This window comes from Camelus ferus, chromosome 9, assembly GCF_009834535.1.
Source record: "Camelus ferus isolate YT-003-E chromosome 9, BCGSAC_Cfer_1.0, whole genome shotgun sequence".
Taxonomy (NCBI): domain Eukaryota; kingdom Metazoa; phylum Chordata; class Mammalia; order Artiodactyla; family Camelidae; genus Camelus; species Camelus ferus.
This window is the reverse complement of record NC_045704.1, coordinates 36,158,467-36,172,426: the sequence shown is the minus strand read 5'-3', so window position 1 is coordinate 36,172,426 and position 13,960 is coordinate 36,158,467. Positions and strand designations below refer to the sequence as shown.

General features: G+C 43.9%; 2 protein-coding genes across 11 annotated transcripts in view; one reads left to right on the top strand and one right to left on the bottom strand.

The window, feature by feature from the left end:
* Positions 1 to 7,142, top strand: part of PSME3IP1 (proteasome activator subunit 3 interacting protein 1) — a 30,899-nt gene extending 23,757 nt beyond the window's left edge. For all 7 annotated transcript variants that reach the window (XM_014555117.2, XM_032486380.1, XM_032486378.1 and 4 more), the window contains 2 exons: positions 330 to 394; positions 6,385 to 7,142. In XM_014555117.2, the coding sequence (XP_014410603.1) occupies positions 330 to 394; positions 6,385 to 6,602 (283 nt within the window). In that variant the 3' untranslated portion in view covers positions 6,603 to 7,142. The remainder of the gene's footprint in view (positions 1 to 329; positions 395 to 6,384) is intronic.
* A 5,553-nt stretch (positions 7,143 to 12,695) lies between these two features.
* The window catches only part of CPNE2 (copine 2), a 44,880-nt gene continuing 43,615 nt past the window's right edge, over positions 12,696 to 13,960 (bottom strand). For 3 of the 4 annotated variants that reach the window (XM_032486373.1, XM_032486374.1, XM_006179768.3), the window contains one exon: positions 12,696 to 13,285. In XM_032486373.1, the coding sequence (XP_032342264.1) occupies positions 12,979 to 13,285 (307 nt within the window). In that variant the 3' untranslated portion in view covers positions 12,696 to 12,978. The remainder of the gene's footprint in view (positions 13,286 to 13,960) is intronic. The other variant, XM_032486375.1, reaches the window with a different exon arrangement.

Below are 13,960 nucleotides of genomic sequence, written 5' to 3'. Positions count from 1 at the left end.
CATTTATAAACATGTCCAGATATTCTTGAAATCCATCTGTGGTTCTAACCAAGATGAATGATGACAAGAAAGAATCTGATGTTTAGGTGATGCTTGAAGAGATAATGCTTCACCTCCTTGAAATGGTCAACGGTTTAAATTATCTTTATAACAACAGTGTAACTGGAAGGAGATTAAGAACCTGAAATGAAAACTTTTCATTTCAGATCATCCCAACTCCTTGAGGCTGCCTAAGCCCCATATTAAGTGGTTATTGGAACTTCTGATTCCCAAAGCTTTGATCCCCAAGATTGGACATAGCTCAGATCACCATGTTTTTTTGTTTACAGCTCAGAGAGTGGCAACAGTGTGAAAAGACTGAAATCGGACCCTGACCCAGATGACAAGAATCAAGGTGGGTGGCAGCTTTCATTTCATTCTTTACTTACAATACACATGAAATGTAGTAAAAGGCTGAAATGCATTTTATCTGTGGAGGCATGTGCATATCTCTACGCAAACCTACCTAAACTTAACCTACCAAACCATTTTAGACCATGCAGGACTTATACCTAGCAGGGTGTCAGCTGCCCTGCAAAATAGTATGTTAGAAACCAATGGAACTGATAAATGACAATTGTGCTTTCCCAGGAGTGCTTACAAAGCCAAAGTTCTGGTCATATCACCTCTGCTCACAAAGGGGTTTCTCTGTCTCCCTTAAATGTCAAGTTTCTTGATTTCACCTGGCTGGCTACCAGTGAGATAGAATGCCTGGCTCCTGCTGTTAGCTGGATTGGATTGAGCTTAGAAGCTCAATGCAGTTTCCAGGAGTACACTTTCTTTGGTAGTTACTTTTATACGATCAAATCTGGTACTGTATTAAGTGGCACAAAGTTATAAGTGAGGGTGAGTGTTACTGGGGATTGAATCAGGGATGAGAAATTCGAGTGTTTTCAGTTCTTCCATTCCTAACTCCCATTGGGATTGAGGCTGTTAAGTTAAACTTAGAGGGTCATCTGTAAAACAGGGCTTACATTTATTTCTCTTTCAAAAAAAGGATATTTTAAAACATATCTACTGAACTCCAGGAATGGTGGGCAGTTGCTGATACCTTTTTGCTCTAGAATTTACTTTAAAAAAAGACAGTGAAGAGCTTTCTTTCTACCTCTATGTCCTCTTCTATCCCATTCTCCTTCCCAGAGAGAAACAGTTTTATATATTTCTTACATATATGTCTAGAGCTAGTCAGTGTATGTACAAGCAGTTACAAATATATTATTTTTTGGAAAGTGTTTTATTATAGAAAGCTTAAGACATATTCAAGTGTTGAGATAATAGTATAATGAACCCCATAATGTAGCTTCAACAACTTTTAATACATCCAATCTTGTTTCATTTATGTTGCCTGTATTTTGAAGCAAATTCTAGACATCGGATTGTTTCTTCCATAGTTACTCTGTATTTATCCCTAAAAAATGTTTTTTTAACATAATTGTAATACCATTATCACACCTAGAATAATTAGAATAATTCCTAAATACTATCAAATACAAAATTAGTATTCATTTTTCCTCAGTTTTCTCATAAATTTTTTTCCTGACAATTAAAAATCAGGATCCAAGCAAAGATTAGACATTTTATTTGGCTTATATGGCTTAAAAAAATTGGTGATAATTTACATATCATAAAATTCACCCTTTTAAGGGATTCAGCTCAGTGATTTTTAATATGTTCAGAAGAATGTGTATTTATCACCACTATCTAATTCCAGAATTTTTCATCACCCCAAAAAGAAGCCCCATGCCCATTAGCAGTTATTCTTCGTTCTTCCCCTTTCTGCAGCCACTGGCAACCACAGTCTGCTTTCTGACTCTATGGATTTGCCTTTTCTGAACATTTTATATAAAGGAAATCATGTAATATATGGCCTTTTGTGTCTGGCTTTGTTTCACTTAACACAGTATTTTCAAAGTTCATTCATGTTGTGGCATGCATCAGTACTTTTTACCGCTGAGTAATATTCTGTCATATGATTTGCCACATTTTTGTTTACTCATCAGCTCACGAACATTTAGGTTGTTTCCACTTTTGAGCTATTATGAACCATGCTGCTATGAACATTCACGTTCAAGTTTTTGTGTGAGCAACTGTTTTCAGTTCCTTTGGGTTTAGATATATACCTAGGAATGGAATTGCTGAGTCATATAATAAATCTGTGTTTAACTTTTTAAGGAACTTGTTTTGTACAGCAGCTGCACCGTTATTACATTTTACCAGCAGTAAATGAAGGTTCACATCCTTATCAATACTTGTTGTCTTTCCCATAATGTACATCATTCTGGGTGTGAAGTGATGCTTCATTATGGTTCTGGTTGGGGTTTCTCTAATGACTAATGATGTTGGCATCACGTACTTATTGGCCATTTGTTTATCTTTTTTGGAGAAATATTATTCAAATCCTGAGCCTTTTTAAAAATTGGATTATTTGACTGTTTATTATTGCATTATAAGAGTTCTTTGTATGTTCTGGATACTGGACACTTGTCAGGTGATTTACAAGTATTGTATCTCTGGGTTGTATTTTCACTTTCTTGATGATGTTCACTGGAGCACAAAAGTTTTCAGTTTTGATAACACCCATTTTTTTTGTTTGTTTGATTGCTTGAGCTTTAGGTGTCATACTGCCTAATTAATGGTCAAGAAGATTTACACTTACATTTTTTTCTAAGAGTTTTATAGTTTTAGCTCTTACTTTTTGGTCTTTGACCCATTTTGAACTAATTTTTTTGACTCAAATTTGTTGAAAAGACTGTTCTTTTCCCCACTGAATTGTTATGACACTTTTGTTGAAAATCAGTTGAACAGCATGTGTGGGTTTATTTCTGGATTCTCTTTTCTCTTCCATTGATCTATATGTCTATCCTTATGCCATTACCACACAGTTTTGATCACTATAGCTTTATAGTAAGTTTTGAAACTGGAAAGGGTCAGTCTTCCAAGTTTGTTCTTTTTCAAGATCTTTTTGACTATTTGAGGTCCTTTGCATTTCAGTATGAATTTGGGGATCAACTTGTCACTTTCTACAAAAAAGGCAGCTGGGATTTTGGTAGGAATTGTCTGAATCTATAGATCATTTTGGGAATATTGCCATCTTACGGCATCTTAACAGTAAGCTAGTAAGTCTTTTAAGTCTCATTTAACCTATGAGTTCTTCCTCCTTTTTAAATTTAGTTTTTGTTTCCTTTGATGGTTTTTGTTTGTTTGTTTGTTTTTGTGAAGAAACTGGGTCTTTGTCCTGTGGAGTTTCCCACACTCTGGATTTTGCTGAATGCATCCTCATGGTGTTCCTTTCTACCCTATGTTTCCTATAAAATGGTAGTTAGATCTTGAGCTTGGTCCATTCATGTTGATTTTTTGGTAAGATTACTTCCTATGTTGTTTTGCACTTTGTATCATCATTATCATGATTTTAATTAACATGCTCTTCTGTTCATTGCTTAGTTACTTTGGGAATCATAGTATATCTGCACATAAAGAATTTCATTCCTTTTTAAGGCTGTGTAGTAATCCATTGTATGGTTGTACTATAGTATATTTATTTCATTTTTATTTATGAACATTTAGATTGTTTCCATTCTTTCGCTATTATGATGTTTCATTAAATAACCCTTACATGCATCATTTTTCACATTCAAAACATATTACGTTAAATACTTCGAAGTAGAATTATTGAGTCAGATATGCATGTGTAATTTAAATATTGCCAAATTGCCCTGCTAAGGAGTTATCCCAGTTTACATTCCCATCAGCAATGTATGAGTTCCATTTCACTGGTATCTTTTTAATATATAAGGAACTTGCTGAACTGTAGCTGCTTAAATAGAATAAGTATATCCTGTGTGCATACACACACATAAAACTTCATGGAAATCTAAAATATATTTCAGCTAGTTAACTAGTAACCCTGTATCTGGTGCTTATTCCCTGCTAGGAACTGTCTGCCTCAGTCAGTGGAAAGGAAGACTTGTGTGGTTTCTTTAAACTTTCTGTCAGATGCTTGTGTTTAAGAGCCATCTTTTCTGTCATTCTAAATCTCTTCTGTCTACCCTTTCATTCATATGGGAGAAACTGGGCAAGAAATAACCCTCTTTTGCCAGGAGCTAAGGGCCCACGAGAAGACTATCCTGGAAGCTTCTTTTAGAGTCTTGTCCTCGGCAGTAGAAGCCTTTGTCCCTTTAGTCCCCCAGAAGATAGCTCTGTGGTCCTCATGGAGATTCAGGCTTCCCCCACTGGAGGCTCTGGCTTCAGCTCTGAGCAGAGCCACTGAATGCACAAGTTGGTCCTATCTAGTCTCAAGTCACTCATCTGTCTGAATCTTGAGAACATTCTCCATTAGTAATTTTCGGTGTTAATTTGGTGTGACAGTGTGGTCCTGCAAATGCAGAAGTTGGTAGGAAACTTCACCAAATGGGCAAGATCAGAGGACACCATTTTGTTCTCTTTGGACAGTTAACTGCTTTTGGAATGAAATTTGTCGGAGTTGTAGTCTCTTTTCTTTCTTGAAACATCCTAGATAATTGGGAGATTTGGTCTTTTTGCTTAAACTCTGCTGATTCCACCATGGTCCAGATTCCTGTGGCTACATTTCTGTGGCTGGCTGCCATGCTTCCCTTAGGCCTGCCCTAGTCCTCCATAGGTGCTCTGACCTTGATCCTTCTTTTCTGTCTAAGATAGACCCTGAAATTCAGTTCACCCTTGAAATAATTAATAAGGTGACACATCTCACTGAACAGCTTCTCAAAAACTACTTTTCTGAGTAACTGATTCATACCCTTATGATATCAAGGTGTTTTTTTTTTAAACAATCAAATTTTTCTAACAGAATACTGAAAGTATCACTGTATATGTCAATGTAATAATACAACAAATGTTCAGGTAATGAATGGCATACAATGTGATGTTACGTCCTAAATTTTCAGATTCTCATCCCCCTCACCTCCCCCCCCAATTCAGCCATTTGCAGTGAAACTCTATAACAGCACTTCCCTGCATTATTATGTGTTGTGAATGCTGGCCTGCTCTGTGCCCAGGGGATGGGATGGTGAGGAAGGAGTCCTTGCCCTCAAGACTTAGAGTCTGAGGAGAAGATACACAATAGGACTGTCATTCTTCTACAGCCTTCCTGAATGTAAGACAGGGATGCCCTTGGGGTTGCAGAGATAGAGGGGGCTATTCCTTCCTACTTTAAGTGGCTTAGGATGCTCTTTGAATTTTTGCATTTGGCTTTCTTAAATCTTGTCTGAATAGGTAGTTAAATGCACATAATAAAAAATTTCAAAAGGGACAAAAGAGTGTGGAGTAAAAAGTTAAATCTCCCCTGGTCCTCAGCCACCTACATTTAAGTCATTTGTTTCTTTTTCTGTGAAGTGTTTGTGTCTTTTGTCTACTTTTCTATTCAGTTGTTGGTTGGTTGTAAGTTTTGGAAGAACTTTTTATATGGTAAAGAAGTCAGCTTTTGTGATACTCTTAATATTTGCATCTGCTTTCTTGTGGCCTTGTTACCACCTCCTCTACATTCAGTATCAGCTCTCATGTCATTTTCTACATCTCCATGTTTTAGTATTATCTTTAGCAGCTTCCTTTCCGCTTTAATAGTAGTTCCTGTAAGATAAGCAAATGAACTACGTGTACTGGCTGTTTGAGATCTCTTTCTGCTTCTCAGTGGTATTTTTTATGTACTCCTGATTTCATCTACTTGGAACCACATATTCTTTTCACAGTTACATGAGGTGTTAGGGGTCTGTTAAGGCAAAACCTGCTAAGGTAATATATTTGTCAGCCTGAGACAATGCTTTTGAACTCCAGCCCTTACTCTACAGTGAGCTCTGGGATCATTTTAGTACATTAGCTTTTAACTCAGATTTAGTTTACCGTTTTCTACTATTCTAAGTGGCCTTAACCTTAGCTAGGGCTTTGGACCTCCCTCATCAGTAAGATGGGGCATTCCTACACACCAGGCTGCTGTAGTGATTCAGGGAGGCTGGAAACAGGAAGGAAGAAGGGGTGGAGGAGAGTCCTTAACTTTTCCTCTAACCTTCAGTTCAAGTCCTGTGTTTTCTTGATTGAGGCTTTCTGTCCCAGAGGGCTACCATAAATATGGGTTTCCTGGGATGAAAAGAGCCCCAACTACTTGGTGACATTCTGCATGGTATGAAAATGTTCTCTGCTGTGGCTTTGGTTTTCTCAGTTATAAACAAGGAACAACTCTTAAGATGAGGATGATAGTAGTGTTGACCGTATCGGCTTGTTTTGAGACTTCCAACATAAAGCCCTCAATGCATGGAAAGCACGCCATCAACTTTGGAAGAGGGTGATGAAGTAACAGGCCTTCCTCCTTTTTTGCAGGAGCCCCATCCTGCGTGTCTCTTGGAAGCACATCCCTGAGCGGTCCCGCCATCCACTGCCCCTCTGCTGCCGTCTGCATCGGCATCCTCCCAGGCTTGGGCGCCTACTCTGGGAGCAGCGACTCTGAGTCCAGCTCAGACAGCGAGGGTACCATCAATGCCACTGGCAAGATTGTCTCCTCCATCTTCCGAACCAACACCTTCCTCGAGGCCCCCTAGCTCCTCTGTCCTTACTGCCAGGAGCTCCACCCCAAGAGTAGACCGGACAGTTTATTCTGCCTCCAGGCACTACTGCCCTCAGAAAACTCCTTTTCCTGCTCCCTGTGCACACCATGATGTTTTTAACCTCATCTAAAAATGTGCCAGAATCTACTTGTGGCCCAAATTGTTTGGTTTCTCTTTCCAGCCTTTACAGAGGCCCAGACCTGTCCCATGGCCTCTGTCCTCACTGATGAAGTAGGGTGAGCAGAAATTCCCCTGAAAATGCTGTGGGAAGATAGGCACCAGCTGGCTTGGAAAGGGTTTGGTTTCGGTTGCTTGCTTTTTTGTTTTTTCTTTCCCAACATCACAAAGAAGCAAGGGCAGTTATTGGACAGATATTATTTAAACTTTCTATTCTAGATGAACGCGCCGTTTGGTTATACTGCGTTATAGAGCATGTGGTGGGAGAGATGGACCCAGGGGATGGAATGGCGCGTTGCCCTGGAACTAACTGATTCTTGATGTTGTGCTAAGTAAAGATTCTAAACTACATCCTCAGGGAGTGTCACTTAACACTCATCATTCATTGTGAAGTTTTTCCTTACCCTTGGCTGTTCCTTCTCCTTCCTCCATCCAATCCCTTTTAAGACTAACCTTAGAGAAACAAACATAGGCCTTATTGTTTCATCATAGCCGAAAATCAGAAGTGCCGGTAGGTATGTGGATGAGATAACTTATTTCTAGCAACTACTGGATTCTAAAAGTCCACGGGACCCACCTGCGTATTCCATCTGTAATCTGTTGAGGCCCCACTCTGTTGGATACATTTATAGTTGTGGCTTTAACTATGGAAGTTATTTCTAGCCTAAAGGTGCTGCCATCATCCTTTCCTCTTCTTTGATCTGTTTCCCCTCCTGCTCTTCCCTTCCCACACAGAGCAGCCCAGAGGCTGTGAGCAGCCAAGAGCTAGAGGTGCTGCTCCACCTCTGTCTCATAAAGGGAGGGGGGCTCTTCCTTTGAGCAGGAGGGAAAGACAGAGGGGCGGGGAGACAAGGTATGGAGGCCTCGTGGACAGAGATAAGCTATGGGCTTAAAAATAAATTCTGTAGGCTTCCCTGTTTCAGAAGAATGAGCCTGCATGCTGCTTTCTTCCCCTGGGTTCCTACATCAATTGTTCCTACTTCCTTGGGTGTGAGACACAGAGAGACACACACAGAATGTGTTGACACCGTGATGCTGGCAGGCAGAGAAGCTACTCAGTTTTAACGTGGGCAGAGAGGCCCCTGGATCTCCTCCAACCCACTCCTTTCCCCTCCCAATGCAGTGACACTCTGGTGCCCGCTGGCAGATGGTGACTTCCCTTCACCCGTAACCGATGCCTTGTGAATTCTTTTTCCTTTTCAGAACTACTCTGTGCTAATTGTTCCTGACTGTCAGCACAGGCGCATCAGCTCCATCCTAACAAACGATGTTTAGGTAAAACTGTGTAGGCACCTTCTGCTTCTCGGCTTCGTTGTTCCTGCAATCGTGCTGTTGTTATTACAGCATGTACCCAGAGCAACCTCAGATCATTTCACGAGGCAGACCGAGGAACCACAGTCACCCTCTTTATGTGGTTTGACTTTTAAGAAGCCATTACTATACCTCGTGGCTTCTGTTGATGTTGGAAGAAGTTGACAAAGGATTGCAGGGACTAAAAACCTCCCTTAATTTGAGAGCTGATAAGCCTGTCAGAGAACAAGATCTCGCTTTTCCTGTGCTGAGTCTTGTGCTTCCAGCTCCCTCCCCATCTACCGTTACAACTGGACTGTGTCGAGGAGGTTGAGGCTCTTCAGACTGAGAATTCTGCTCTTGGTGTTTCAGGAGAAATTGAGGATCGCCGGTGATTGTTTCATCTTCCATCATACTTGTTGGTGTAGAGCCCTGGGCCTGAGACACACGTATTAGCAAAGCAGGGTCTTGTCTGCCCAGCGGAGGAAGCAGCCTAGTGTAGACTGAAGTTCAGACCCAAAGAAGAATAGAAAAAATAGCGATGGAAGGGGGTAAAATCAGGAATTAAATCATAAAATTCTGCACTCCTGCTTTAATAGATAACTTGGATTTTATAACTAGGTAATAAGGAATAAAAACAAGGCTTGAGGTGGTTTCTTAACATCTGCTTGCATTGGCCTGAGTGGTAGTGTTCTTAACAGCTCTTGATCCGTGTGAGGGACAAAGCTTGTCTCCGAGGACTTCTGTTGCCAGTTCTATCTGTGTTATCCAGCTGTCACACCAGGCCCTGTCTCTCAGCCACCTCCTGCCAGCATCTACCTCTAGCCCTGTCACCCACCTGAGTGAGGAGAAAGGGAGCGTGAAATTCAAAGCATCCATTTTTTAATCTTTAAAAAGCAGGGAAGCCAATGTGACTGGACCCAAGAGCTCGTTGGCAACCTGTGTCTGCCTTCCTTGGTTCCAGACCCAGAAGGAGAGGAAGCTGGCTTCTCAAACCCAGAGTTGGGGGCATTCTAGACTTTTTCAGGAGCATTCTGGACTGAGAGTTGAGCCCCTACCTAGGAGTGGCGTAAGCTAGTCCTTTACATCCTCATTTCTTTCACCCTCCACCTCCAAAGGGTTCTTCCTTCTGGTTACCTCCTAGAGAACTCAACCCAGTTCTGTCTTCCACTGATTCACCACAGTGGTTACGAGCTTGGAGCCAGACATTTACTAGCCGGGTCACTTGAGCAAGATTCTTAACTCCCTGGGCCTCAGTTTCTTCCTCGGTAAATAGGAATAAGGACACCAACTTCTTGGGGTGAAAGATGATCTAGATTAGATCCTTGGTGTGGTATCTGGCACACGGTTCTCCATAAATGGGAGCCATCCTCAGTACTATTATCCTCAGCCTTCCCCGTTTCTGGGTAGAGTGTCTAGAGCTTCTGTTAGTAGTGATTTATGGCAGGTTTATTCATCCTACTGTCATTCTGCAGTTGCAGCTAGAACACTGACATCATGATGGGTCAGATCTGGTCGTCAACGCTCCACCAGCTTCTGCTATGTGCTTCCCTCTTAGCTAAATGTTAATTGCTCAGGCACACCCCGTTCCTTGGCTCGGGTGTCCTAGCCATGGGAATATGGCTCAGCTGTCGTCTTAAGCCCCTCCAGAAAAACAAAAAGGCGAGAGAGCTTGGTGGCAGTGCACCATCATTTGGACTTGAATATTTCTTGATTTCCTGGCGTGCCCACTGAGACGTAGCAGTATGGAATGCAAGTTCTGCTTGGTGGGAGGCTAGATCTTGGCAACACTTTCATAGTCACAGGTTGAACACAAGAAGCCAGCCACACATTCATGCCTTAGTGATGCTGGCAAGGGCTGGTATTTTGCTCCCTTACCTGCTGGAGCAACGGTTTAGGGAGAGCGGGAGCATCACAGCATTAACAGGCAGGAGGTGGCCCAGCGTCGGAGCTTCGCAGAGTGATGGGCAGCGCAACCCAGAGACGACCTCTGCTCTGAGCTTCAAGCCGCCAGCTGGCCGTTTACCTCACTGATTTATGTGCTTCATTATCCCTTCCATAGATGTGTTCTCTTGGTCAGCATTTATTGAGGGCCTGCAATGGATGGGCCAGGCACTGTTTGGGATATTTGTAGACTGTAGTGTCTTTCATCCTGGAACAAATTTCTGTGAAGCAGCCCTTCTCTACATTTTATAGCGGAAACCGAAATTCCCAGTGGTTCAATGCCTTGCCCAAAGTCACACAGGTAGGTGTCAGAACCAGAATTTTAATTTGAGCCTTTAACTCTGAGTCTAGTTTCTGTGCTTTCAATGAAACTTTAAAATAAATGCCAATGCCCAGGCCTCAGGGGAGGTGATTCAAGGGTGAAGGAGTCTTATAGTCAGACTCCCAAGTTCACTTTTCATCCTGCTATCCATGTGCAAGAACCAACTAGCAGCACCAAGGCTTGGTTTGTTTGTTTTTATTGAAATATAATTGACATGTAACATTAGTTTCAGGTGTTCAACATAATTATGCAATATTTCAGTTGATCCATCACTATACATATTTACCAAAATATTTTTTGCTTCTGATGAAAGCTTTTGAGATCTACTCTTTTAGCAACTTTCAGATATACAATATGGTTTTATTACTGTAGTCGCCATGCTGTACATTACATCCCCAGGACATACTTATCTTGGTTTTTTTTTTTTTAAGTGGTGATTTGCCTGGTCAGGAATTCAGGCACATTCCTTTCCCTGGTGAACTCAAGCCAGCTGGGAGTAGAGGGCTTGCTTGACTGATCCACGCAACTTCTGGCAGAGAAAGGGGAAGCAAGAGCAGAGATGGCTGGGTCTGCTCCCATGTGAAGCTGCACAGTGAGGGCTGCAGGCCCTACACTGAGGTAGGTGGTCCATAGGAGCTGAAGCGTTTGGGACGGGCCCTGGTGCATGGCCCACTAGATGTCAGTCTCTGCAGTTTCACCCATCTGGTAAATTACCCCCATGGGGAGGGGTAAGGGGGTCTACATGAGAAGTGGTCACCCCAATATACCATCCCCTGGGGGCTAAGGAGGGGATGTAGGGCTGGATGAGAAGGCTGTTCCACTATAGAAGCCCCTGGTCACATAAATTGATGGATTCTCCCAGGCTGGGTTGGGTACAAACTTTCCTGGATGTGAAGTCCAGCTAGACTGACTTTAGCTACCAAATGGGAGGGTAAAGTAAGCAGTCATGTGCTGTTACTTCGACCAACACCCAGTCTGGCAGTTGGCCTGAGTGAGGGCTAGGGATGAACCAAAGTAGCTAGATGCATTTGGCCTGGGATTCCACCCACGGTGCCGAGCTGGCCTCTGGGCTGGTATGCTGTGATTTACCAAAGGTCCTTGAGGAAATAAGGGCTCCATGCAGTCCTGCAGCCCTCCTAGGGGAAGTGAAGGTGTCCCTCGAGGACATTTCAGCTGATTTGGTGGCCACGGCATCAGCGGAGATGGAAGCCTAGGATGCAGATGCTCCTTGCTCCCACCAGATAAACACTGGCTCCTGAGCTTACCAGGCACCTAGAGGTGGGAACCTGCCTGGTGCACCACCCAGGTCTAGCAGGTCACCAGCAAGAATTGCTGACCTGGGAGAATAGGCCGAAATGACTGACTGCCCAGTTTTATTGGTGAGGAAGGACAAATTCATTAGCAGCTTGAGCAGAAGACTCCCTTGTAGAGTTGAGGGAAGACGGTCCATGCATTGGAACAAGTGTGGGATCTGTGGAGTCGGCCAGACCCAGAGCTAAGTTCTGGCTCTGCCTCTAACAGATTAGATTAGCCTCTCTGCTTGCTTCCTTATCTCTGAAATGGTCATAGGCACGGGCTATTGAAAGAGTTCATCAAGATTGTGCCTGTAATGCACTTAGCAGGGAGCTGGAAACAATGCTTATTATAAACGTTAGTTGTGGTTGCACATAATCTTGTGGCAGAGGGGCTGACTGGAATTCCAAGGTGGAGGTGGACAGAAGAGAAAGATGTGTTATGTGGAGGAGAGGAGGAAGTGGCGCAGACAGCTGGGGTTTCAGAGATGCGTCCGTCCCCTGGCTGGTTTCGTGAAGTTGGGCCTGAGCCCAGGGTGGGGCATGTGGTAGGAACCAACGGCCGCTGCAGCATGGACAGAAGCAGCCCTGTTTAGCATCCTGAGGCCAAAGAGGCTTTTACACGCTGCAGACCACAGGGGGTACCCTAATGCGTGGGAGACCTTCAGGAGGAGCAAATGGGTAACTGCCGTCCTGTGGTGGGGGGCGGAGGGGTGAGAGTTGGGGCAGGGCATAGGACAGAGTGTGGACCAATAGGAAGAAGGGTGGGGCACTATGTGGTGTTGGCTGGGCTAATATGGGCTCCTCAGGGACCCAGAAGCCCCACAATTGCTGGTGAAGGATCATACATTCCATTCATCCACAAATATTTTGAGCATGTACCATGTGCCAAGTTCTGTGCCAGTTTAACAAAGGTATTACTGTTCCTGTGGAATGCATGTCCCAATGTAGAAGTGATCACATTGACTTCACAGGCTTGCTGGGGGAAAGGGGTTTTCATGTTTCCTTTCCTAGATCAGTGAGCCCATCAGGTCCCAGCTGAGGAAGGAGCTGACACAGGGATGTCTGAAACTCCTTTATTACCCTGAGTATAACAAATAGAACACTGTCACAGTATAAAAAAACAGAGCAGGAATTAGGTGCAGGCTACCACACAAAGTATGCACTGGGGACATGTTCCTTTGAGTCTGTAGCTAGTTACTTGGAAAAAGCGAGTTAGTTACGATTGTAAAAATTTTATTCTCTTTAATAACAATAATAATTCCACTAAAATTATACAAAGTACATTCAATACTTAAGAGTGGCAAGGGTAGGGAGAGGAAGCCAGTTTGGCCTGGAAACACCATCAGTCGACTCCAACAAAGGAAGCCCAGCTGGGCTGGAGGAAGTTGGGGGTGGAGGTCCGGTTGTAAAAAAACAAAAATGTGGATCGGTTGAAGGGGAAAAAAAAAAAAGGCCACCCACAAGGAAGCAGGGTGAACATGCATGTTCCTGGGGAGGGCGGGAGGCCCAGCCGGCATGCTGCTGCTGGGCGAGGGCTGCACTCAGGCGGGCTCCGAGTTGGTGGGGGGCAGGTTTTTATGCTTGAAATACTGAACGACTTGTTGGGGCAGCTCCGCCAGCACAGCTTTGGCCAACGTCTCTTTTGCCGCCTGCAGGGTAGGGTGGAGAGGGGAGAGAGCAAGAATTACTGAATGAAGTGGTGGCGGGCACCGTGCCCAGAGAGCTGCTGCAGACAGTGTCCCTGGAGGACAGACTCAGAGCTGAGGGCCAGAGTTGTCTGAAACTGGTGTCCCTCCGCCTAGCCCAGGCCTGAAATCCCACCATTAGCAGTGTTTTCCTTCACATTAAGTGTAACTCTAACCTTGAGCACTCGAAATGCCCGGGAGTAGAATTTTTGGATGACTGTCTATGGGAGGCTTTTTGGGGAAAGAGATGGTGGAGGCGAGCTGCTCAGCCTACTCATCTGGCAAACATTTCCTGAGCACCTTCTTGGCCGGTATTAAGGGGCTGTGACTGATTCACTGCTCAACACCCAGCCACCGGCTGGGCACATGAGGAGCTCGGTCAGTGTCCATGCAGTGTCCGGGTGGCCAGTGCTCAGCACTTGTCCTCAGGAAGCTCATGCTCCAGAGGAAGGAGCTGAACCAGCTCAGGTAAGCCCAGAGGGTATTGTGCAGGGATGTGAGCACCAGTGGGTACAAACCAGAGTGGCCAGTTCTTGCTAGGACTGGCTCCCAGAACCTGATCCACAGCACCCCGAGGCCCTTACGGCTGAGGGAACTGAGGCCAGGACAAGTCAGGGACTTGCCCAAGGCCACACAGTG